At 36.0% G+C, this 27,795-nt stretch overlaps 1 protein-coding gene across 2 annotated transcripts in view; it reads right to left on the bottom strand.

Moving 5' to 3' along the window:
• LOC133523314 (low-density lipoprotein receptor-related protein 2) overlaps nucleotides 1-24,929 on the bottom strand; it is a 506,862-nt gene extending 481,933 nt beyond the window's left edge. For both annotated transcript variants that reach the window (XM_061858821.1, XM_061858820.1), the window contains exon 1: nucleotides 24,622-24,929. In XM_061858821.1, the coding sequence (XP_061714805.1) occupies nucleotides 24,622-24,694 (73 nt within the window). In that variant the 5' untranslated portion in view covers nucleotides 24,695-24,929. The remainder of the gene's footprint in view (nucleotides 1-24,621) is intronic.
• Between the last annotated feature and the right edge of the window lie 2,866 nt (nucleotides 24,930-27,795).

The raw sequence follows: 27,795 nt of genomic DNA on the forward strand, positions 1-27,795 counted from the left end.
ACTTTCTATGGGACGCTAACCCTTCGCGCCTACATTTTTTTAATCTGCCGCGTGTTTCTACTGACGTAAATGGCTTGACAGACTTTATTTAACAAAATCAATAAATAATATCAGAACCAACGTTCTTCTGAATCGAAATAATATCGTAAACATAAAACCGTACCGTTCCCGCGTCATGCACACGTATTATAAAATCCCCAAACCGCTGAGTGTAAAAACGTGTTTGTGTAAGTGGGACACTCCGTACAATTGGTTGTGACGGATAGAGTTCATTGCCGGCCTGTGTTGTTGTCGGATACACACTGCCGTGTTTGATGCTTTATCACGGATTTGTTGGTCTGATTGTATGTATTATTCGTATTTCAACTTGATTTAACAACTGTAGTCGTCTTTAAGAGCTTACTGTCAAAAACCTCGGCCAATGGTCATATGTATTGTATGGACTGACGTTTATCTAACATGGCGTTACGTAAAAATAGCCATTAGACGCCCCTACCCGCAAAAATCGGCAGACTGGTTTGTACAGAAAATTACAGACATTGCGTTTCCAGTTGTTAAATCCTCCAAGGTTTTCTAGTTTATAAGGTTAAACTGTCAGGCCAATTCGAATGTACACTGATATTAGAATGACATTTGAATTATAATTATTATTTAGATCGTGCGTCTCGCCGGCGCCAATACATGTACAACTATGAGCGAAATGCACGTTAACCGAATGAAATTAGTTACATATCATTCTGTACCCCTAGTGTAACTTTGATCGACATCATAACGTGACGAACGCGTTTGCGTTAAGTCTCATTTTGTATAGGATTTTGAGGTTCCAAAACGTCCCGCTTGGCGCGCTCTTTCGAAATCCAATACAAAATGAGACTAAACGCAAACGCGTACGTCACGTTTGGAAATCGAATTTTATTACACTAGGGGTACTGATGGGACTCCCTCTGGTCGCATAACAACTTTTATAGTAAACACCCCTATAATGGAACAGGCACATCCTGTAAAACAAGTATTTACCACCAGTTTGTAAACACTGGCAACATTTTACGATAAAAGCGGCCAAAGAGCTGCTTAAAAAGTTAAAGTTTTCATTGGTATTTGTTACTTTGAAAATTAATGGCGCCATACATCCCATAGTATCCACCCGTAGCAAAAAACCATAGTTTTAATTGGTTAATAATATTGAAACCAATTGCAGTAGCTTTCATAAAATACATAGAAAACATAAAGGACAAATTGGACTTTCAACTTTAAAAGCATAAAGCGGTAGAAATTTTACAGATGTCGGCGAAATATCTAAAATACTCCAAATTTTCTCTTAAATGTCCCATGACTGGTTCTGTTAACATAACACTTCATGCATAAAATTGTAAGCCATAAAAATCTTTAGTCATAATTATTCCTGAGCATAACTGTGTTTTTGTCATAAATAAGTTAAGTCATAATTTTTTGTCAATAATTTAATGCGCAGAAAATTTTAGGTTAGGTTCCTTAGGTATGCACAAAAAATATATGACAACTGCTATGTATGTCATCAAATATTATGCCTAAAAATGTATGGCACAATATAATATGACATTTCATTTGTATGCGCAATGATGATTATGACACAAGTTGTTATGCGTATCAAAGATATGACTTAAATTTGTATGCAACCCAATATGGATCCAATTCTGATATCAGTGTACGTTCGAATTGGCCTCTGTTTTTTAATCGGATCCAATCCGAATCCGGGAAACAATTTTCTCAGAAATAGTATCAGTGTTGCGCGCAGCAAAAAGTTAATAGATCCATTATAGCGCAATAGCGCCGGTAGTATGAGAACCTGCATGTCGCTTGTTCGATGGCATTTCTTCTTGTTGTAGGCTCGGAATCGTTCATCATTCACACTATAACGATTATTTGAGAATAGACTGTCTATTTTTTGTTTATGTTGACTTCTTCGTTAGTTGAGATACTGAGCCCTGAATAGCGATGAATGAAATTAATTTCTATATTCTTGTTAAAATACAACTTTTATAATTTGTACAACCTTCTTATTAATCTGTAGAGCCACGCTTCAAATGTTGAAAAAGTGACGACTCAAGACTAGAAAGACTTGTCAAGCAAAACCTCGTGGTTCTACGGGACTTTGTTTGCGAGTCGATTTCTTTAACCTTTCTGGCCGGAGGAAACACTAAATCGGGAATCGTGGAAATCAAGAGGAGAGGCCTTTGCCCAGCAGTGGGACACTCAAACAGGCAATTAAAAAAAAGTTATGTACAAACATAAGTTATTCCGTATAATATAAGTAAAGCAGAAAAAGTAGTTTTCGAAATGAACTGACTGAAAAGTTCGATCAGTATATCAAACATAGATGAAAGTGCAATAGTGACCGAAGAGCTGGCGGCTTCCTCGCACGTATCAGTATTGCGATACAACGAGGAAATGCCGCCAGCATCCTTGGTACAATGCCTCAAGGGCCTATTTTAGATATAAGCTAGTTATAGTAATCATCTGTATATATCCATTATGTATATTGTTATTGTAAATAAAGGATTTATTAAAGGTTAATTTAGATTTTAAATATTGTACTAGTACTAGGATACCTCCGAGGCAAAAGAAAGAGATTTTCCCTGTAACAGTGTGTATATTCAGCCCTTTCTGGCCCATTCAGTTAGCCCCATACGTTTTATATAGGCCGTTTATTTCAATTGCGATGTTTTTCTTTTGTGACGAGTTTGAGTCATACGACTCATACGTATGTCTCGTGTTTGCGAGTTTAACAGGGAGCTGAGTACAGCTGACTTTTATTATTTAAATAATACTTGAGAACTACTCAAACGTATAGCTTCGATAGTACTATTATTTTGTATGCCAAAGAAGACTAGCCTAGACGGCGAAACAATAAATTACATAACCAGTGCGATGAGAAGGAATAGTAATTTAAGAGAATGCAGGAGGCACGCAGCTCACGTCCTAAACAAGGAGTATTTAAGACAAATTTACTTTAGAAGGCTCAAACACGACAGAAAATAGGCCACAAGTGATCCGGAATGACCTACAACGACAGATGGAAAGCCAATTGAGCTGCCAGCAAAAGGAAACACGATCTTAATATTACTTGACACAGGGTTTCCTGAGGAACTATGGCACTGTAAAGTGCCGCCTAGATTGTGGTGGAGAATAAACGCGGACGTAGATTTCTGATTCTATTTTTTTTTTTCATCAATCAGTAAGATCACAAACATCGACTACCAATGGTTGCTATCTTCGAAATACCCGCCTGCAGATATTTAATCATCTAGCAGGGCGATAGTTCTGAATTCAAATACATAATCGTTGCCAGTTACCTACGAAAAGACTGTGAAGCCTTCTTTCTAAACTTTCAAACCTTCACAGTACCTTTCATACGAGTAGATACAGAATAGAAGAGAATAGAAATCATTTATTCAGACAACACATCAAATCAAATAACACATAAAGCAAATACAGAGCAAAGATAAACAAAACAGTAGAAACAAAGATGTGAAGCCGAAATGGTCTCCACTCAGCAAAGCAGCTGGCACGACTAGCGTGGATAAATCTAACTTAATAACTTTTTTTGTGTTATAGTCCACAGTCGCATACAATAGATAGATAGATAGATACATTCTTTATTCATACCCACAACATACATGGCATCGGCATCAGAACAAATAGAAAAGAAAAGTGTAAAATAAAAACATGCAAACTTAATTTAATATAAAACATTTTCTTTTTTTGTTAATTAATACGCAGTGTCGTGGCACAGAAAAGGCGCTGACTCAACATGTTGATGCAGCAAGCCACATCGCTGGTATTCTGCCAGTACCTTACACAAAAATGTGCAACGCTTTTTAAACACCTAAGTTGGTACAAGAAATAAAGAAATAAGAATAACAATAACACTGACGTCACTGACACAAGCCATTCCCATGCTTACGTCGAGTATATGCCGACATTGCCGACCGGCGAGCGCGGTGCCTGGCACGGCGGCGGATGCAATCTTTGACCGCCGTGCGAGGCGCGAGAAGCTAATCCATTCATTGTCCTAAGCGATTTAGATAAACAATACTAATCTATACTTATAATATTTTGTTTCTAATTGATGCAACGGTAATGAAATCTTTGAAATACCCGTACAATAATACTGATGTATGCATTCCCATGTTTAGTTAAAGTCGACGAACGCGGTGCCAGGCACGGCGGCGCGCGGCGGCGGACGCAATCTTGCCAATCTTTGACCGCCGTATGACAAGCTAATTCATTCATTGTAATAATTTAGATAGGTATATGTAATTGTAATCTATATATACGAGTAGAACAGATACTCATAATAAAGTAGAGAACAAAATCTAAACATCTCATGCAAGTACAGGATAAAAATATTCAATGCGAACCAGACACTATTAAAATCAGCAGAATCTTCCATGATTCGGTAGGGACACAAACGAGTAATGCAATAAAACATTCAATATCTATTCATGTATATGGAATAGTTATTTGTGCAACAAGAGACCAAGTTAGTTTTTCTTGCGAGTGTTGATTTTGAGTCCCGAGTAAGCGAAAGATTCTATAATTGAATCACGAGCGAAGCGAGTGATTCTAAGTTAGAATATTGAGCGTAGCGAGGGACTCAAAAACACGAGATATATAATAACTCTGCTTTCGTGTGACACATACAACTTTTCACCTCAGTAGTAAGAACATATTAAAGATTTTAAAAAATCAACATCAAATAAAGTTTTTTTTCCTGTATTCATGGCCTTCACTAAATTAAAAAGCTACTTTGTCTCACTCCCTGGAGTGACGAAAGTAGGCTTGTTCGAGCTGCTAAGGTGAGAAATATATTAAACTCGAGTACACTAATATTCGCTCATGCTTTACAATATTCATTTATAGGGAATTATTTAGCAACATATTTAGGTACCTCAATCTTTGGCCATATGTGGCCTACCTGACCGCTTTTACCATTTTTCTAGTACTCATATCACACGTGTATTACTATACTTACTATAGAAGTATAGAGCAATATGGATCAAATTGCTTTGCATAACTTTTTTATATGGTGATCTTTCGACGTGTATAGCCATACACCGAAAAAAAATGTAACATTTAATGTATTACCCGCCGCTTAGCATGACTTGCGATGTCGCTCGACTCCATACTTGAAACAGCACGTGACATACGGAATAAGTGCCAGTGGTTCCTAACCTGGGGTAATTACCCCCATGGGGGTAAAACTGGTATTTTACGGGGGTGATAAACTAATAAAAAAAACAAAGATCTATACGGTCAAAGGTCTATGTATAAGAAATAATATTAATAATTATGGATGAGGAGTAAAATAAAGTTTCCAACTTACTCAAAGGGCAGTACTGAAAAGGTTAGGACCCACTGTGCTAAGCTGTTTGGTATTATTATTATTGGGGTTTTGTGGGTCTTTGAGTGCCACGTCAACCAGTTAGTGATCTGTTGTGACAGCCCTTTAAAGTTCATCCAGGAGCCCGTTGAATCCAGGATATTCCAGATTCTTTAGGCCGTAATGTTATGTACCTGATAGGGTTGCACGTGCCGCCCTAAATAGGTACACCTTTTTGACATTAGTGGTCCACAGGAATAGAGAATGTGCATTGCAGTCTCCTCTGACTCCTGGCAGAACCTGCATGTCGCATCTTATTTCTCTCCAATTTGAAACATGTGTTTGTTCAACATGGTCCAACAGGTTTGGGCTGAAAGCTGAGTCCTTCCATCCCCACCTGTGCAAAAAGTAGTTGCATCGGCTGTGTCCTGTTCTCAGTCTATTCAAACGAAACCATTGCTGTCCAAGAAGATCAAATACAGCAAGACAACGTGCTGGGTTAACAACTCTCGGTGCAGCGCTCCACTCATTTTCCCAGGCTTTAGACACAGTCATGCACATTCTGAGCGTATGGAGGGCGTCGGGACTCGGGACTTCAAGCGTTGATGTGGTGGGCAGCAGATCTCTCGACCCTAAAGAGCTATTTGGCCTAATTTTCTCAGCTTCTCGATAGGTAAGCTCCTGAAAAAAGGTGTATGTCTGTAATTGCTGTAAACAGGGTTAATTGAATAATATGGACCAATTACTGAGTTATTCAATAAAAATTATTATTTTGATTGGGTGGCCACGACAGAGAAAATACTAATAATAATTAAATAATTACTAAACTTAAGTTAAAGATAATACGACCCATTAAATAGTAAGAGGTTGCTGGTTCGTGACCGCGAGGCAGGGGTCGGCAACCAAGTACCCTACTCAACGAAGAACTTTGGAACATGAGAATATTGTATGAAGAAATATAGGTTGGAAACCTTCACAGTCTCGTGGTACTTAACTAGCAACGATTATTTGAATTCAGAACTATCGCCATGCTGGAGGAATAAAGATCTGCAGGTGATTCATTCCGATAGCGGCAGTCATTAAGGGTAGTCGATATTTGTGTAATTACTGATTCAATAAAAAATATACTTATAAGTATATTATCAGAAATCTAACTCGAGCATTTACATCCCCCTCCGCAGATAGGCCGTATCCCTTTACAGTACTATTGACTTAAAAAAACGGGATAAAAAAAGTAAAGAACTGTAAACAAAAATAATAGCAAAGGTCAGTTAAGAATTACAGTTAGCGAGAAGTCTAAGTCCGTATTTTAGAACGAATTGTATTTAAAAACATTACTGTAGTATCGCAAAAAAAGATCATACCGGGGGCAAATTAAAGCAATGATATACCGCCGCATTATCTGAACAAATGACCGACAAAATTCCCTTCCCTTCAAATATTAAGACTTAAGACTCAAACATGAAATTGATTGACATATGCCATGCGAAAACACGCTGTTATGTCGTCAGCGTCACCCAAATCGAATGTTTAATATGTCTTTGGTTTTTATTTGTAGTTTTTTTTTCCTTGTATTATCTTTTATTGTAATATGCATAATGATAGCTGGCTAAAAAAGTTAACAAAGGTGATGCAGTGTGTATGTAGGAGTGAAGTTTTCCATCATTTGAAGTTTGTAATTGTATGATACATTATTTACTTTCATAGCTAAAAAATGTGATTTTTTTTTTATGGAGATAATACAAAAATACGAATCAATATAAATTTATATATTTATTCAATTCCTTTACCTTTACAAATATTTTTTTTTATAATATTTCTTTTTTAATTTATTTAGGATCACCAACAGACAATACATCAGAGAAAAAATAATCTGTAGCTTACATAACATTAAGGGTAGATGTTTGTCCAATTATAGGTAACCACAGCTTATTTTTATACCCATATATACCAACTAAACTGTACTCTCTAAATAAATATTTCACAATCGAAGCCTTTCATTTACCTAAGATCACGTGTATCTAGGTAACGGCTGAATGGCCTGACCTCGCCATTTAGTTAAATTAATCAAGGCAATTCCCGAAACGTGACAATCGTAAATTGGTTAGGTGACTAAGGCAGCCATTTTAAATTTAAATATTGTTGCCTAGTTGTGAATGTTGTGATACAATGTAGTAAATTATGTGCTTTATTGTTTGCATATTGTTTCTATAACAAATTGTTAAATGAGATAATTTTTATATTCAAACTGCACATCTCCCGCCTGGCACTTTAATCCCTTTAATCTGTTAAAATATAAACTCCATTTTCACCTCCAAATAAGATTTGAATAAAAAAAAAGTGGAGATCTTTAAAACTTGAAAACGTGTTTCAAATTTCAAGATTTGCAGATCTTTAACAATTTAGGCAGGGCGTTGTCTGTAGCATCTATATACTCGTATTCATATAATATTGTTATGTCCGAAATTGATTTTTCTACACAATTAAAACACTGGTATAAAAATAAAAATGTATAAAAAATATCGAATCATTTTCAAATCGTTTGAAATAAACTGAATTGCCAAATAAAGAAAATGTTGTCAATGCCTGTCCAAGTTTCTCCTCTGGCTCCATTGCCTCGCGTGTCAGGGGTCGACAAAGAATGGCACGTAACTGTGATTTAATTCAAGCAATCATGATTACTCTCCGCTGACACGATCAGCAATCATGGAGAGTGTAATTGGAGTCAAATAAAAAAGAATAGATTTAAACATTCACAATTTTCTTTGCTATTTGGCACTGTACTCCTCAATGTATGTCCACTTAAGTGTGTGGCCACACTGGTGCGTTGCGTTGCGTCGCGTCGCGTTTTTTCGTCGCAAGCGTCCTCGCAGCGTCGACGTTTTTTTATGACAATGCGTTACGGGGACGCGACGCAACGCAACGCACCAGTGTGGTCTGGTCCTAAGAGTCACAAGAACTAAGTTCTGTTACCGCCGACATACAATCGAAGTAACAATCTTATTTTTTAATGTACGGTACATACATTTGGCTACGCATAAATAAATATTATAAGACAGATTTTGTATGACGGTAACGGAATGGAAGGAACAAAAAATTTATGGTTTTCTCCTATTAGATAGAGAGAGCTCGTGATTTTAAGTAGAAATAACATAATAATTCCCAAATCTAAAAAAAACCGAGCAAGTGCTAGTCGGACTCGCCCACCGAGGGTTCCGTACTTTTTAGTACTTGTGGTTAGAGAGAATACATCATCTGTGGAAATTGTAACTGTCTAGCTATCACGGTTCATCATATACAGACGGTGACAGACGGACGGACAGCGGAGTCTTAATAATAGGGTCCCGTTTTACCCTTTGGGTACGGAACCCTAAAAAAGGTGTAGTGTACAACTTTAAACAATATTACCCATAAGTGCTACATCTAAAATTCTCTCTGTAAAACACATTCAATTTCCTACCGCATGCTCGCGCAATAAAGTCCAAATTCAAACTGTTCCAATGGCGGTAAAGGCATGGTGAGACTTCAAGTGTAAAATTATCTTCGCATGCAGGGAATAGTAAGCAGACCACGTTTTTAATCAATTTCTAACCGGTCGGCTGTCTGACAGCTCACTTTTTTGATTAATAGCCAGTTTCTTGGTTTATAGAGATACTAAGAAGAGTTGGGGGGATAATAAAGCAGTCACATTTCCGCACATTCCTATTGCCAAATATTTATTTAATTTATTTAACTTCACGATGCCTTGTATTCGGGTAGACTAAAAATTTCCCGTTTCTCCCACTATCCTGACTGCAAACCCTACACTCCAGTCCTAACTACTGGGTGTCTCGGGCAGGCTGCGGCGGGGCTGTTGCTTAATAAGATGGTTCGCGAGCGTACTTTGTTTGACACAACGCATCAGTATTGCGATACAACGAGGAAATGCCGCCAGCGTCCATGGTACAATGCCTCAAGGGCCTATTTTAGATTTAAGCTAGTTATTCATTTAGTATTTGTACAATTACTGTAATACCTCTGTATATACAGGGTGACCTTAGCCATTGGACAAACCCTGAAATCCCACGTAGGGTTACTTCTCAGGAATGCTCTGACGTTAATATTTTTTAATTAGAACAAACGATAAAAATAAAAAAGAAATCGAACAAAAGTTATTTGCAATAATCGACAACAAAAACAAACACACTGTGTTAATCTTTGGCAGTCTTTTTGACAATTTGTTCGAAATATTTGTTAATGATGACATTTTTCAAAAGTCAGAAGCTTATTAGTGTCATAACTCATAAATAAAAAAGATAATCAAAAAGGTTGAAGAAGGTTCCATACTATTCTTTTAGGATATTACCTTCAGAGCTACTAACACATACAGGCTGCTCCAAAGTAAAAAATGGTAATTTGTTAATTTCTTCGAAACCGCTTCACCGGTTGTTATGATACTTTGTACACTGGTTCTAAATACCCTAATGCTTATGTACATTTCGGCTTTGTCCAATGGCTAGAGAGACACACTGTATATTATTAAATGCATTTAACCAATTTACCAAAACACAGCGTCAACAAAACGATGCCCTATGGACCCACTTCACAAAAACTGTCAATGTAGATAATATAAGCTGACAATGCGCCAATAAAAACAAACAATACATTAAGCAGACGTCACTTTGTATACTATTTAAAATATGTCATAAATACATCAGACGACAATTAATTCCTATAATACTAATCAATTATTGCTACAGACTTAATACTAAAATTCCATGGAAGAAACCTAACATGCCTAGAATTTTTAAATTACCATTTAATACAATGGAATCCTGACTATTTCCCGATAAGAAAATCAAGAAAAATATATATTTTCAATCTTACGCAGCAGGATTTTAGGTTAAAATTGCAATACACTTCAGAAGACTGAATCGTACATATTAGCAGAAGAATCCAATAAGTTCAGTAACAAAACATATGTAAAGGAATAAAACACTTCTATTTTGCGACTTACGTGGAAGGTTTTTAAGTTCAAATTTGCATAGACACCATAATTGACTAACATAAATTATGTACTGACAATGGTATTACAATGTCAAACACTCCATTCGCTTATCCATGCGTGAAGGTCAACGACCTCCGATTAAATCGCGGTATTATGCTGGTCTAAAGGTTTTCATGTTGCGGGGTCAGATATAGAATGAATAGTCCTAGAACTCTAAAAGCATTTCAAAATTGGAGAGCGCAATGATAATGCATAACCTGTTTACATCGGTACTAATATTATAAACGTGTAAGCAATTCTATCTATCTGTCTGTCTAAGCTACTTACACCGCTGAACCGATTTCTGCAGCTGAAACTTAGTATGGAGATAGAGTCAAGCTAACTCTGCAGCGATTTTGATAACACAGACTGTGCAAGTGTTTTAAACGTTATAATTTCATAGAACTAAGACGTTTAAAATAACATTCAATGGGTCACACATTAAATCTTTTTACTGGACATAAGCGCATTCTAATATGCATATTTGAATAAATAAATAAATATTATAGGACATTATTACACAAATTGACTAAGTCCCACAGTAAGCTCAATAAGGCTTGTGTTGAGGGTACTTAGACAACGATATATACATATATAATACATAAATATTTATAAATACTTAAATACATAGAAAACACCCATGACTTAGGAACAAATATCCATGCTCATTACACAAATACATGCCCTTACCAGGATTTGAACCCGGGACCATCAGCTTCGTAGGCAGGGTCGCTACCCACTAGGCCAAACCGGTCGTCGAATAATAAACTATCTTTATCTTTAAAGACGTGTGGGATCCGAGCACTAGTATGCCTGTGGGGACTATAGTCAAGAAATTCTTGTGAGAGGCATAGGCCCAGCCAGATTTATATAATATAGGTAGAGGCATAGGGGGGTACTTAGTACAGTCAAGAAATTTAATTAACACACACACACACACGAATTGTAAGCTAATCACTTCTTTCTTTCTTTTTGAATATAAGCAGAATTTAAAATGTATAATTATACAAATATTGAAATAGTAATAATAGTATTATGTAAGTTATTATTTTCTTTTGCTTAAAATAATAGCCGTTTGCACAATGTTAGACTTCATTGTCGTTAACCGTGTACAAATGTACTAGACAAATGTAGAAGAGCGGGGCTTCCTGTCACAGGTATTATACATACTTACTAGGAAGTCCCAACCATGAATGTGTTATGTTGTATACTATTTAACGAAATAAATGCTTTTTGATTTTTTTATTTTTTTTGAAGAAATTTAATTTCAGTACCATTTCGTATCTTGACACAGTGAATCAATATGAAAGTCGCTAGGGACCTCATACTATTGTCACTGTGACGGGGTACGAAATGGTACTGAAATTAAATTCCTTGACCGTATACCCTATACCTTGTATTTTTAACCATAGAGGCTATACATCTCTATTGTATTGTAGTAATTATTTATTTTAAGATTATTATAATGTAATGTTTACCCAGGTATTGGCTGTTGTATTTATAAATGTTGTTATGTATTTTTCATGTCACTATATGATGTTACTATAATGTTTTACTGACTTGTAAAAGAACCCTTGAGGCCTACTTGCAGAATAAATTTTTGAATTTTGAATTTTTATATTGTATCAGTATCTGTAAAAAAACACACTGTATTTTATTATATGGATGGACACATTTTGATTTCGTTATAAGTTCAATTTACTTAACTTCATTTATTTTGTGTAAGATAGCCTAATAAAATAGCGCAAACACCCATAAGATTATTCCTAAGGTCTTTATATATAATACTTAATAAACCTGACATTGTATATGCCCGCATAGCCACAGCCTTACCGATATCGACATCACATACCTCTACGGGCAAGGCTACAATTATCTATGACACAAATGCATACGCGAACGCAGTCCATACAACTTTACATGCATGTCATTGACTTATCAGTACCCCTAGTGTAAATAAATTTGATTTCGAAACGTGACGTACGCGTTTGCGTTTAGTCTCATTTTGTATGTGATTTAGAAAGAGCGCGCCAAGCGGGACGTTTTCGAAACTGACACTTAACGCAAACGCGTTCGTCACGTTATGATATCGATAAAACTTACACTAGGGGTACAGTACTGGCATTCTACTCGTTGCATTTGAGTGACGTGAAACATGCGTTTGAGTTAAATATACAAAATTGGCATAATTGGTCTTAAATATACCTATTTCCATAACTATCTACACAAAGGGATCTCTATAGTTGTTATGCAAGGTGGCCCTGTCACTACTAGAGCAACAAATTAAATAGCGCAGGTCCCAGCGAGCACAAGTTTTTTGCAGAAATCGCGAAGCGTCTGGTTGACGTAACTGGTGGCCGAAGAGCTGGCGGCTTCTTCGCACAACGTATCAGTATTGCGATACAACGAAAAAATGCCACCAGCATCCTTGGTACAATTCCTTAAGGGCCTATTTTAGATTTAAGCTAGTTATATGTAGTAACCCAAGGTTGGTATCATATTCGTATAAATTAGGGAGGAATTCATTTATGAAATAAATGTAACCGCTTCATACAAAAAACATGATACTCTTTAACCCTTTGAACGCTTTATGTCATAAACACAAACATCACTCAAACGCCAAGCTCCCGGGCGCACGCGAGCTAATGTAAACCTTACTCGAAAATGTGAAGGTTATTGACAGCGTCCGCCATGACACCTATATTTGTTCTTGACTCTGTGGGCACGACTAGTAACGACGCCTTTAGGTGTTCTTGGCGTTCAAAAGGTTAAAACTGTATCGTGAATTTTATTATCGTTAATTAATTAAAGTTAATTATCGTTAATCCCGAGACTTTTATTTGGTCTGACGTTTCGAACGTTAGCCAATCACAATCCATCGGTACCCCTAGTGTAAATAAATTCGATTTTGAAACGTGACGTACGCGTTTGCGTTTAGTCTCATTTTGTATTGGATTTAGAAAGAGCGCGCCAAGCGGGACGTTTTGGAAACTCAAAATCCTATACAAAATGAGACTTAACGCAAACGCGTTCGTCACGTTATGATGTCGATAAAATTTACACTAGGGGTACTGATTTCGTGAGTGTTGTGTGTAGGCAATGTAACAACCCTAGCGTACAAGTGAATAATTAAGATCAAGTGCGGGTAGTTCTCAAAATCCGCGCAGTCTGATGTTGATACAATTTCTCGCCAGACTGCCTATGACCACAGACGTAATGTCACGTTCGAAACGTCAGTCCAAATAATAAAAGTAAGTGTACGCGATTAAGTTCCGATTCAATTTTGATCATTATGAGTGAAAATCATTCAACATGAAAAAAAATACATTTGCACGAAAATGTTAATAAATTATAAACGATTTTTGTGGCGTTATGACTTGCCCAACATAGATCACAATGACCAGCCAAGTTGACATTAAGCTGTAATAATCTCGTATAACGGTAGCGAAATGTCAAGTCGTGACTCCAATCTGAGTGCCATTAGATTCTGATTCGATTTAGATTTGCTACAAAACGTTTGACATGTCGCAAAAACGTATGCTGTTAGGATGGCACGATTCCCCTATTGCATTGGGTGTAAGAGTGGGTATAAGGTACATGTAAAGACTAGTGTGATCCGTGGACTAGCGTGCGCGTGAGGACTATAGTATAGTCAAGATAATTATCGTACACGTACGATAATTTGGGCTCCGGTACGATATACGTTACGTTCCAAAGAGCAATGCAACGTACGCAAAAGTACAATAATTTCAGCCCTTGGACGATGCCATACAAAAAGTCTAATTTTTGAAGCAAACTATGACACTTTCTCTGAGAAATAGGCTACAATGAGCACCTTTTTGGTGTTCGGCTCCTTGGTTTACATCAAAATGTCCAAATTTTCTGTAAACTGTTTGGATATTTATTACAAAAATACACAAATAAACTACACATACACACAAATATAAAGCCAATTTTTGCGCAATTCAGACGAAAATTGCGTTTACTTTGATTATACACTGTACTTTAGGGTTATTTTGCAAAAAAATGAGAGTGGTGCCTCAGATAAGCGTACGATATTTTTTTCATCGATACGATAATTTTGGCACTCAAATACGATAACTTTACTCCGCTCACCTGGCAAAACTGTGGGTAGGTAACTTCATAAGCGGGCTAATTTTGAAAATGGCTAATGACTGCTACAGAAATATCTAGGTATATTGATGACCTAGAATTTATAGTTATCGATCTTTTAAATCAATAATATGGCGTTACTTTGCGGATAATCCATAAGAATTATAATAAAAATACTACTTTGCTAATCCGCGATTAGTTGCATGCAAGAAATACGCAAGTAAGTATAAATATAAAGGGTTAGCAGGTAGCACTAATTGACTAGCACGTTATGATTTCGTGGATTAGCAAAGTATTATTTTTGTTTTACTTTTAAATCAATAACAAGTTAACTCAAGCAACAGATAATTACGGCCTGATTCGAAGAATGATTAAGACACGTTTAAGATCGTTTAAGATATTTAAAAGATCGATAACTAAACTACATGTCAAAATTGAAGTTTATTTCGATTCCGCTGTGATCCCAATAAGATCTATCTACTATATTTCTAACGTCAATATGACATTGGTTGCCCGAATCGAGCTGCTTCTGTAAATTATACAACTTACAAACGATATCTAAATGAGAACTTATTTAAACCAGCGGTGGCAGCATGGTTCTATTTTTATCACTTGTCACTATGCCCGTCACTTTCGCGCTTACATACTTGTAAGAACGTGACAGGCATGGTGACAAATGATAAAGAGCCGACCATCTTAGCCCTACAGAACTTATCGTTATCGTATTTCAACTTCCCACTAACTAAATCTTAACAAAACACTTTGATATAGATGTCGATCACTTCAGCATAATATATTCTAGATTAATTGATTTTTTTTTTGTCTTTATTTGTTTTGCAAATTTTGAAAAAAAAGGAAAACCTATAAACCTAGTTTTTTATCGTGTCAATAACACACTAAAAAAATATGGAGAATGGAAAATATTTAGAAGTGGAAAAACTGTTTCTCTTTTATATGGACGAGTAAATACATGCCATACTTTTCTCTTAAGTACCCACGTCGCCATACCAGCTGGAGAGAAATATGGATACTTATGTTAGGGCACCGACTGTAGGTATACATACTTTATGTACTGAAATGTTTCATAAATCGAACACTACTAAACCTAAGCAATAAACAAGTGTTACTAATCGTCATAGGCGGCTGCGCGCGCGTCGCGTGCCAACACGCGGATATCCCTCTTGCACAACAGATTTTCACCGACGGAAAAAACGAGACACGTTAAATTACGTAGCTGCTGGTAATGCTAACGTATCTATTGGAAATTTAACGGCTTCTAGTCATAATCATTTAAGATTTTTATTGGATGAAATATATTTTATTTTATTTTACACCAAATCTGGAATCGTGGAAATCAAGGGGAGAGGCCTTTGCCCAGGAGTGGGACATTCAAACAGGCTATAAAAAAAAAGAAATTGGATGAAAACTGTAGGTATTTGATAAAGTTTTGATATTGATACACTCAGTATTCACATGACAGATGACAGTGTTAAAAAAAATCTTGCATAAATATTTTTGTGTAAAAAAAGGTACCTCATGAATTTCATACAAAACCTCTGTGTGCTCCAGGGTGATTTTATCCTTAGGAAATGTGTGCGCTTGATCAGAAAGAGTTAAAGTACGCATTAAAATAAAGAGACGGCCTAAATTCGTTCTTTCTATTCTAAACACTTTCCCCCTAATTCATAAACATCTACTAAAGTTGTCAAGCCGCTAATAATCGTTTGTCCCTTTCCGGCGTATTGGTATGATGGAAAGGGACAAACAATTATTAGCGGCTTGTCAACTTTAGAAGACGTTTATGAATAAGGGGGTTTCAGTTTACCCCTGGTATAGTCCTAGATACCATCTACTAATAAAAACTGCAGCACAGTCTTACAAAGTTGAATCTAAGACCAAATCCTAATTTAAAATCCCATTTCTTAACTGTGCTAAGCGGTGACCCATTTGAACTCTACCCAGCACCCTAAACCTAATTGCAGAGTTCTTATTGGTCGCCCGCGCTACCCAACCAGTGCATCGAGAACTCGAGAGTAAATTTACTTACGTCCATAGTTCCATACTTAAAAGTTTACTGAATAAGTCGTTAGATGGCGCTGAACTGAACGCAACGAATCCTACATCGCGCTAACGATATTTTTTGCTCTTGTATATAAGTGTTGGGGTTATAAAAAATGTCCAGTGGGTTCAGTTCAGGCCGTTCAGGGTATAGAATAGAGTTAGGATCCATCCAACCGGTACTGTTGTCCATGTCAATAAAAAGGCCATGCGGTAGTTAACGGATTCCGAACCTCAGCTCAAACCCCAAAAAAATACCTTTTACATACGACTTAGATCTATTTAGAAGTGCAAACAGCAGTACCTCTAAACAAAATAAACAGACGCAAGTCTAGGGTGAGTCAAGGTCTTGGGCTTGCAGGAAGAACCTTTTGCACTGTAAGTAGACAAAACACTCACACACAACTTAAAACTTCGTGTTTTGGCATGAAACCTTCAGAAAATTTGGAATTCTTATCATCAAACATTTCTAATTGAATTAATTCGTACATTCATCATTCGTTCCATTCACCCATTCGCCTCTTCATAAAATGCAATGCTAGGTAAGCGGTTGGAATTACAACTGACCGGAAGCTACGTCTCGACGTGTTTGCCACAATAACTCACTTCCTGTCTACACTTCGTACTACTGCAATCAAACTTGAACCTTAGATTCAATGAAATAAGATTCAATTTGGAAACGGTGTTAATATCCGCACTCTATTACATTGTCTACACCTCAGTCTTGCGCAATTAAAATTGAACCTTAGACAGTAAAAAATAAGGATTAATATAAAAAGGACAGTGACTTCAAATCTGACCATTGACACACTTGAATGTGAACTTACTTATACGTCAACCCTAAGTCTTCATTCAAAACTAGGTGTCTTTCAGGCTTACGTACTTGTTAGAACGTGACAGGCATGGTGACAAATGATAAAGAGCCGACCATCTTAGCCCGTCAAAAATAAGTTCTAACTATGACTAAAAATAACGTCAGAATCCAGATAGCAACAATTATTAAATGGAAATTTTCACCTGAAAAGGATCGTCAAGCCAGAATTTATAGAAAAGCAATAATAAAATAAAATGAAATCAATAAGAAACTAAAACAATGTCAAATATGAAAAATAAATTATACAAATTGTTTATTTGAATATACGTTTAAATAGTGTTTGTTACTTTTTTTTACTACGTCGGTGGCAAACAAGCATACGGCCCGCCTGATGGTAAACAGTCTCCGTACCGTAGACTATGTAGGTATGCCTGGAACTTCAGACGAGTTACATGCGCGTTGCCGATCCTAACCCCCTCCACAAGCACAACACTATGAGTAAGGTCTAGTGTTATTTGGCTGCGGTTTTCTGTAAGGTGGAGGTATGACATCCGCTGTGCTGTGCCCTACCAAGCGAGATGACATTCACATTGCCCATACCTCTCTTGTGGACGTAGTTTAAGGACGTACCCGGGTCCAACATAGATGTTATAATACATGTTATACTAACCTCCACACTAGGCATAGCCTGTCTCGTAGAGGAAACATGATCATCTATTTTTGCCAGGGCTTCAAAGTGGTGTCAGAATGTATTATTAAATTAACGTTTAAAATAATTTTAACATTTGTAAGCAGGATGATTAATTTAATTCGTTAATTTTTTTTCGCCTTAGCATCTGTATAAATATGTCTAGTTTTGTCATATGCAAATAAAACTAAATGCAAATGCACTAAGCTAATTGTTTTGCTGACTGTACATGTGTATTTTTGTATTCATTAATACACGGATCTCATACGAGAATATCGACAATATCAAACGACACAATTCTAAGAAGCCTTCAAGCAAAAACACCCAAACATGCTCCGTCTCCCTCGCACTGCGCACGCGCACCCGCTCTAGCGTACGGTCACTATAACCTGTTTGCAAACCTTGAACCTACAATAACAGCTATACGATCATAAGTGACTTTAAATTGCTCGATTCTTATGTTTTTTGTCTCTTTTCGTACCTTCTTGTCTCTTTTTGTCTTAGTTTATTTGTTATTTAAAATAAGCTTATGTGATATTAGAAAAGTGCGTCTTTGGCTGTTTTAGTTAGTATGTTGTATATACGAGTATATAGTTTGAATGGGATTGAATGAGAGATAGGCATGTGGCTAGGTGAGATGACATCTTACAATAATTTATTTTGATGTTTCTTTGATTAATAATTTATTTCAATTCAATTGAGCCGTTTTTGCGATTTTCGAGGCGCTGTAAGTTTCTTCAAAATAAAATAATCCAAAAAAGCAAAACATAGAGGCACAGATATTGATGATATTGATCTTATTTGAAAAAATCATTGCTCTAGGTTAAAAATCCAGGGAGGAAACAGTCGAGAGCGTATGTATGGAAAAATCACAACTAGGAATTCCTCTTAATAGAGTTTATGGTCAAGAATTCTCGAGGCGAAAAATATGTCCTTCGTCGGGACGAGAAAAAAACTCAATGCCTCGAGACGAGAACTCGAGAAATAAATCTCTTGTGATAAAGAAACAGTTTTTTCGCACGTTACACTCATAGTATATATATATTTTTTTTAATTCGATATATTTGATTACTAAGTGCATAAAAATGTACCATTTGTTTCACCACTGATCTCACCTACGACTCTTATAAGTTTGATTGGTAATACATAAAGCAAAAAAAAATTATATGGTGTTTTTGAAAGTTTAAAAATTTCTCGAGAAACTCGAGAAATCCTGGTCGAGAATTCCCGTGCCTCGAGAAATAAAAAGGTCGAGAAACCAGAAAACCCAAACTTGTATTGCGACTATGCCCCTTGTATTATAATACAATTTGTAAATGTTCTTACTTGACAGCACAGCAGTGTCCGACCGAAGATTAGTTTCCGATTTCGGCATAAAAAATATGTTTCGACCTAAGGTCAGCCAAAAAAACTGCCGAATCTTTCGGCCGCGCTGAAACTGTATGTTTACCGAAATAATGTCCGACCGTAGTTTCAGCTTCTACTTGCTTCGGAATAAAAATCATGTTTTAGCAGAATGTTCGATCCGAATCTAGAGCAAATCGGACAATTATTGACAGTACAGTTGCAAACTTTAAATAAAAGGTAACAAACGGTATATTGTTATTTTTCAATGCTTGAAAAGGTCATGCTCAAAGCACCCCAGGTAAAAAAAGCCTAAATCATTAAAAAATCAAGTTCTAATCAAAAACCCCTTCTGAATAACAATTAACACACCCATGTCAAACAAATTTATATGCGTAGTCGCGCGTTGAAATCTTTCCTTAGACAACGTCCGGTATGACGTCATGTAAAACCAAACCATTCTACTCTTTATTTCAATTAATTTAAAGTCCAATTCAAATTACCGTTGACAACAGGTACCTTGAGTATCCTTGTGTGTCAAAGCGATTTAGACTATAACATCACCGATTTAAAGTACATATTAAAATGACAACCGAAATAAATCAGGTTATATGTGTAAACTTAAAAGGGAGTAAGTGCATAGGGAATTAGATGACGTAAATGTCCTTTTTTATTGAAGCAATAAGAAGTTGTTTACTCCAAGACGACAATTTAAGGTGATTGCTTTTTGTGTTTGTAAAAAGTGTTTCATTTGGCTTCTTTATATTTCTAAGTTGCATTTGGGTTATTCCGAACCCCATTAAGAAAGGACCGCTTCTTAATATAAATTATGAAAGATATTGAAATTATGGAAAATAGCATATTTGGTAATAAGACATTTTCCCTTGTTACTACCAGGTCGGCTAGTTGTAACAACGGTGAAAAAACATTACCCATGTTACAACGACAGTAAGACTGGTAGTAACACGGGTAAAGCACGAAACGAGGTAGCGCTGTCTGTTCTTTCTAGTTAGGAGCGAATTTAAGTTGCTAATTAATTTTACAATTAAGATAGTAAAAGTTTTAAAAATGTAGAGTATATTGTTAACCTAAAAAAACAATTAACACTATGAATTGTTTAAAAAAAGGATATCATAAGTCATAGCGGAACAGAGTAAGAAATAGGAATTGGTATACATAATAGATATTATATACATATGTGATATTTCATAGTATTTATAGTCTGTACCTAGATCTATCGTGAAAATAGGCTTAATATAACTAGGCCAACAAATGCCAACTGCGTAGTCAGTGCGGACATATTGAAAATAGATACCGCAGATAGGTACCGTAAACGTTTCAATTTCAAAAACATAGGCTTTAACATCAGATATCCGGTGACAAGGTGAAATTAAATATTCATTGCGAGACTTATTAGAAATATATTTATAAAAAGATTAATTTTAATTCGATCGGCTGAATTCGACGACCGGTCTGGACTATGAAGCCGATGGTCCCGGGTTTAAATCCTGGTAAGGGCATTTATTTGTGTGATGGGCACGGATATTTTGTTCCTGAGTCGTGGGTGTTTTGTGTCTTCTATGTATTTAAGTATCTATACTTTGTGTCTCCTATGTACTATAGTACCTACTTAGACAACTTTAGTGTACTAATGTCCTATAATATAAAAACAAATCGAAGCCAATTGTCCAATTCATCATATGTATTTAGAATCATATTTAATCCTCACAAACCAGGAGAATATTAGGACTCGAGTACAAAACTTATTATTCATTTATTTACTTAACCTTGATTGCACATGAGAAAACTTATCGTTTAAAAGGCGGACTTAATTTCAAAAGGCATTCTCTACCAGTCAACCTTATAACAGGCACATTCAACTTACATTGAATTTTTACTTTGCATTTAGAACACATTTGCCAACGAATTTCCCTACATAAACTTGCTAACGCATCAGACCCAACTTAAATAATTTTCTCCACACACCTATCTAATTTAAATTCATAAAATCGAAACTTCAAACTAAAATTCCGTGGCTCGTTCAACTCGAAACTTACTTCGAAAAGTTAAGGAATTTCAACTTTAAATTGCAAGCAAATTTATTTCTACATGCTGCATAATATTGTGCATGAACTACGCAAATTAAAACTATTATAAATAGATAGGTAGGACCGAGAAAAGTGGCGCTGTCTTGTGTCGGAGGCCAAGTCTCATTTTGGGTAGCTGAGCCAACGGAGTAAGTATAAACAGGTACCAATATATGTTTAATTGAATAGGCATTTAGAGTCCGCTGCACGAGACCTTTATGTTGTTACCTATGGTTGTCCAAGGGACAATAGTGACACAGTTTATTAGAAGTGTTATATATCGTATTCTAGGTACTAAGTTAGTAACATACATATATGGTCCATAGGTAGGTAATTTATTTGATTCGCAACATGGTCATCAAAATACCTTCATTGGAAATGGGAGTAGCTATACTGTAAAGCCCGTCACAGACGGAGCGATAATATATATTAATATATATATTATCGACAGATATAGCATAGCTAAGCACAACACACGTCAACGATACCAAAATATATATCGCAGTCTGTCTAGCACCTAAATTGTGAGAGAGACGAAATATACCAAAATATATCGTAATATATTGAGCTATATTACCGCAAGGTATCTTAAGATGCCTTGCTATAAAATATTATAAGATACCAAAATATATATAATAGCTGCCAAATGGTACGTAAATATAAGATATTAGATACTTGATATATAAATAATCTTTACTTAATTTAGTCGTTATCTTTTATCTATTTTTCAGTTTGTTCACTCTATATTATTTTATGTCTTTTTCCTTCTTGTCTGTTACCTTTCGTGATTTTTCTCACTTGATGGTCTCATCGGAAGATCAGCGCTGGAAGCCACCAGCAACATGCTGAGATGAGGCCATTTCGTGGCACTTTATACTTCCTTTGTTTTTGTTATACCATGTAATTTAATGTGTCTTGTTTGTGTTTACGAATAAAAAATATTCTATTCTATTCTATATCTTTTGGTATATCCGTCTGATGGGCTTAAGATAGCTTAACATAATAGGTTTTTCATGAATATGCTGACACTGTTATACACGAATATACTTTTGTATGGTAACTTATCAAAGATTATTTTTATGTAAAAAAAAACATATTATTATTATTAAGAGGCAATTTTGACTTTTGTCGAAAAAGTTTTACATCCACTTGCGTGATAGATATTTTTCAGTGAGTTCTAGTTTATTTTAGCAATAAGGGTCACAGCTCACAGCTGGCAGCTACAGCTAATAAACCAAGTAAATGGCTAAATATTGATGTGGTGTCTATTTATTAGAAATATCTGGTCCTCAGTACAAACGGAGCCTGATCTCGTTTTGTAATTTATGTAAGGCTGTTTCACGTCAGTAACGAAGCCAAGCTAAACTAGCCCTTATTGAAATGGTTTAAAGCCTAATGGTACTTAGTACTTAATCTTCGTGTGTAAGGCAGATTGCCATGTCCTAGGCATTAATCTGAGGATCTAGAATTCTAGACCTCCGCATGTACTTGAGAAACCAGTTATATACCAATAAAATCGTCTATCTATCGGCCCAATTTGAGCAATGTTTATGAGATGTCACAGCGATACGATAAAGATCTGACTGTGTCAAAAGTGATTTTGATTGAAGAAATGTCACTTTTGGCACTGATGGTATCGTAACGCTGTGACATCTTATATGCATCGTTCGAATTGGGCCATATAGCCCTTCAGAATAAATATTAGTTTTTTGCGGATCTTTCTTAATCTTATTAAGGCATAACCAGGAATAATGCAAAATTGAACCATATTACTTTAAAATAAAGTTCATAATCAGGTGGGAAATATGATTATATTTCACACCATACAATCGAAGTTATGCTCTCATTTTAAAATGACATTCTGTAATCAATGATTTATTATACCTCATGATAGTTTATAGGCGTTTCGAAATTGAAGCGCTTACCTAGTGACAAATTGTACAAGTTGCCTTTACTCGCATCTGGGCAAGCGAGAGACGTGCACGTGCTAACGAGCTCCCGCTCACCAAAAGAGAAAGAGACGTTCATGATTAACAATGAGTATGACAAAGATGAATACAATGCGAAAATTAATCAAAAATAACAGATTTCCTCGTGGGTATAGAAATAAATATGGAAGATTTTTTCTGCTCCTTAAGTCCTATCTATAGTTATATAATATCATTTTCAGTAATAAACATTCAAGTAACAGATACATATGTCTGGATCTGGGTACTGGTTTTCGTTGCTAGAAATTGTAAACCTGATAAATTAGAGCGAGTAGAAGTTTAATACCATTTTAAACTTGTCCCAAGTCCCAAAGAAAATGGACTCCGGCTTGCCCAAAGTAGGACGGGCCACGAAAACCTAAAAACCTCCACCTAGGAACTAATCGGTCGAGTTCAAGTTCAGCCGAGATAGATACTGACTGTTTCTTTAATGCATGTTAGCTGTAGTTTTAGCAGCCGTGAGACCTAGATAGGCATCTCACACTTAATGCAGGTTTTGGATAGGTACTTCGTATAAGTTCTAACTAGATATTTTAGAATAAATAGGTATGTATACACATAATAGTCATTATCTATTGGTTGTCTGGTAGAGAATGCCTTACGATTTTTTTTAGATGTGAAGCATTTTCAAAGATAGATATATTAACGTTAAAAAAGTATGTTAGTTGGGTTACGTATGTATAGTTATTTTGACTTCATAGTAACTTTTGGCCGAATATTGAATTGAATATCTATCAACTAAGTTTTTTTTGTAATAAAATACCTTCGATTAAACTTACTCTTAGTACAAAAAAACGATTTGATGAAAAAACGACTGCTTAGCCGTCTACTTTCTAACTTAAGTACAAACCTAGTTTTTAAATAAATACACTTTGTAGGTATTAAATATGAGTGTTATTTAAGTAAGAGAAACGCTGTTAAACAGATAATAAACATGACCCGATTAAAAAACTACCCTAACTTTAAATTTTATGTTTCTTACGAGTGCTGTAGTAACTATTTAGAAGAACTTGGTAGAATTATAGCAAAAACGGAACGCCAAACTTTCGAACGCTCGAAATTCAAAATTCCAGTTACCAGTCCTAGCGCCAAGATCCCCAAAGTCATTGACCTGCAAACTTTTCACTGTCAACACGGTTACCTGATAAGTGCCTGGTGTCTTGTGCCACGACGCACACCGCCAGGAGTGCCAGCCAGCACCCACTGGCACGCATCTTCACTTCACAAACACATCAACACTTTGCACACAACACACACAATTTTCTGGAACTTCGTGGAAAGTTTTGGGAAAGTTTTGGTGACGTGTAACGCGGAAATAGGAGGCGTGGTGTCCCTTCGGTGGCGGGCAAGTGACTGAGGAGATGCTAGCCGGCCGGCCGCGGCGGGGTTGCCAGAGTAGAGGCCGCGAAGCCTCCGCTTGGAAAAATCCCAACATTTTAAGTTGGTTTTAAGTTATGTTCAGCGAATCTTCGAACATGATGGGAAATCCTGTGGAATTTACAAACTGCTTTTAGATGTTGATAATGTATGGAATTGTTATTTAGGTGTTATATAAGAGATCTTATATAACATATCCTATATATCCATATTAACATAAATCTACGTGTTTCTACGGAATATTAATTTTGATATTTATTTTATTTTATTTATTTAATCTTTATTGCACAAAAGAAAACCTTATAGTACAAAAGGCGGACTTAATGCCATGAGGCATTCTCTACCAGTCAACCTTTAGGCAAAGCAGAGAGATTGTGGGCGGTACTACTTTAACAACAACAACCAAATATAATACAATAACATACCATACATACATACATAAATATACATACTTATATTTCTTATAATATATACATAAATAACGACAAAACATATAGAGCTTACACATACATTATTACTTTTTCATTCTGCTAGCAAAGAAAGCACGTAAGGATTTTTTAAATGCAAACTTATTTTGAACATTTTTGATGCCGTAGGGAAGTCCGTTCCAAAGACGGGCCGCCTGCACGGAAAACGAATTCGACATGAACCTAGTGCGGTGAAGAGGGATAGATAGAGACATATTTCCGGAAGAGCGAAGTTGACGGTCCCGGGTAACGCCGTAGTATTGAAATAGAGATTTAAGGTATTCAGGAGAATGAGGATCATTTAACACAGAAAAAAGAGTAATATATTTATATTTAATAAATCGGATAGAACTAAAAAAGTAGGTGACTTGACCGTGAAGTCACTTGTGCAGTTTTCAAATAAATTCTAATTTAAATATGGGTAATTGTTTTTACAGTTCGAAAAAGGAAACTGATTTGACATTTTCACATTGATTTATTTGTTTTTTCATTTCTTTCTCTAGAAATTATATAGATAAATAATTATATTTTATGAGTTAGTCAAAAGTTCTAGTCCTTACAGACTTACACCAATTGTAATTCAGTTGATACTTATGTTTATTTTATACTAATCTAACCTTACCTTACAAAATCTTTGCTGAATAAATCAATATTTAACATTATCCGGCTGAATAGGGTATATTCTACCTTATTTATTATTTCTTGAATTTCTTTACTTCCAATAAGAAACTAAAGATTATTTCTTGAGAGAACGTCGTCGCTAAGTAATCAAAAATTAGTGTGTCTGTCTACTCCGTTGAAGAAGATGCCCTTTTTCCAAGAATAGTATTTTAAAAGATTTAACGTTTGCTGTCTGAATAAACTGTGAATAAAAATGAATATTGTATAATCTAAGTAGGTATTCATTTCGAATACGTAGGTTATACAATATTCATTTTTACTTTACGAAAAAAAGAAATAGATTTTTATGTCATATATCTAATATACACAATACACATACCATATGGTATCTAATTATAATTGTAATTTATTACTGTCGTAGGACACTAATAGCAAACTTTGCCCACTTTCAAGTTTCCACTTCCCACACAAAAATATTCACATACCCCTAATTTACGGGAGATAGGCGCACGGTTTACTAGGTATCAAGTAAATATGTCTGTAACGGCATTTTGTGCACGATCAAATCCCCACACTTTGCACAAATCCCCCCAATTTGAGGGAATCGCCGCGCGCTGGCAGCCCAGCGCACACAGGTGGTTGGCAGGTAGCGGGTAAACATTTATCGCGGCGTTCCTCCATTGTGGGTCAGATTTGTGCCACGCGGTGTGTTTTTATACCCCAGATACTAAAATGACAGTTCGATTGGGCAATTCTAGTACTTAATAATCTTTTTTTATGGCTTCCTTAATATCTATGATGATTTCACCAATGTTAAAAGTGCGCTTATAGAGTATGACGATGTTCGGTAGTTGCTTTTAGTAAAGTCATAGCTGGACTTTACAAATTGCCATGATGGATTACCGGGAGTTGACTAAATAATGGTTAAAAGCGTTTCAAAACATGGTCGGTTCTTCGCTAAATTCTATTGTAAGCATGGGAAGTTTCATAGATCTCTGCTGCGTGACGTTGGTCAGTATGTTAACTGTGGTTGGTGCAACTGGCCCTGAGTCTTCATTAACTGAGCGTTGAAATAAATGCCACTTTCTTCGTATTTTTCGTAAATTTTGTGTTATTTGATACCCGGTCTAGCCTAGTGGGTAGTGCCTGCCTATGAAGCCGAAGGTCCATTCGAATCCCGATATTTGTGTGATGAATATAGATATAGAGTCATGGGCGTTTTATATGTATTTAAGTATTATATATTACATTGTATATCGTAGTCTGAGTACCCACAACACAAGACCTTTCAAGACCTTCTTGAGCTTACCGTGGGACTTAATCAATTTGTATAATAATGTTGTTTTTTCCTATCGTGTTACCATTTCCCCATATACTTACTAAATATGGCGGTAACAAAAAGGAAAGTTTGAAAAATGTATGGACTTTTTGGGACAATTCTTTTCTCCTATAAAGATGAAAAGTCGCGATCCTGACTAGAAATAACGCAAAAATGCCAAAAAGGTCACATAAACAAAAATGCCAAAAAAAGAAAGCACTGCATGGTTTCTCGCGACGACTAAATCATACTTTTGTGCAAATATTGTCTGCTGAAACAGAGGCGGTTGTGGTGGCTAGGGCATGTGCAACATATGGACAGCACTCGCTTGCCTAGGCAGATCATGTTAAGCCAGATAGGTATTAGCATTTCAAAAGCGTCACATTGGACGACCCTTGCTGCGTTTTAAAGACTGCGCGCTGGTCTTTTTTGACATCGATAGGGTCACTTGGGAGGATCTCGCGTCAGATCGCGATGGATGGCGGGGTGCCATCGCGAAAGGTCGCGATATTCACGACAACGCGTGATTCCA

The sequence above is a fragment of the Cydia pomonella genome, chromosome 12, assembly GCF_033807575.1.
Source record: "Cydia pomonella isolate Wapato2018A chromosome 12, ilCydPomo1, whole genome shotgun sequence".
NCBI classification, from domain to species: domain Eukaryota; kingdom Metazoa; phylum Arthropoda; class Insecta; order Lepidoptera; family Tortricidae; genus Cydia; species Cydia pomonella.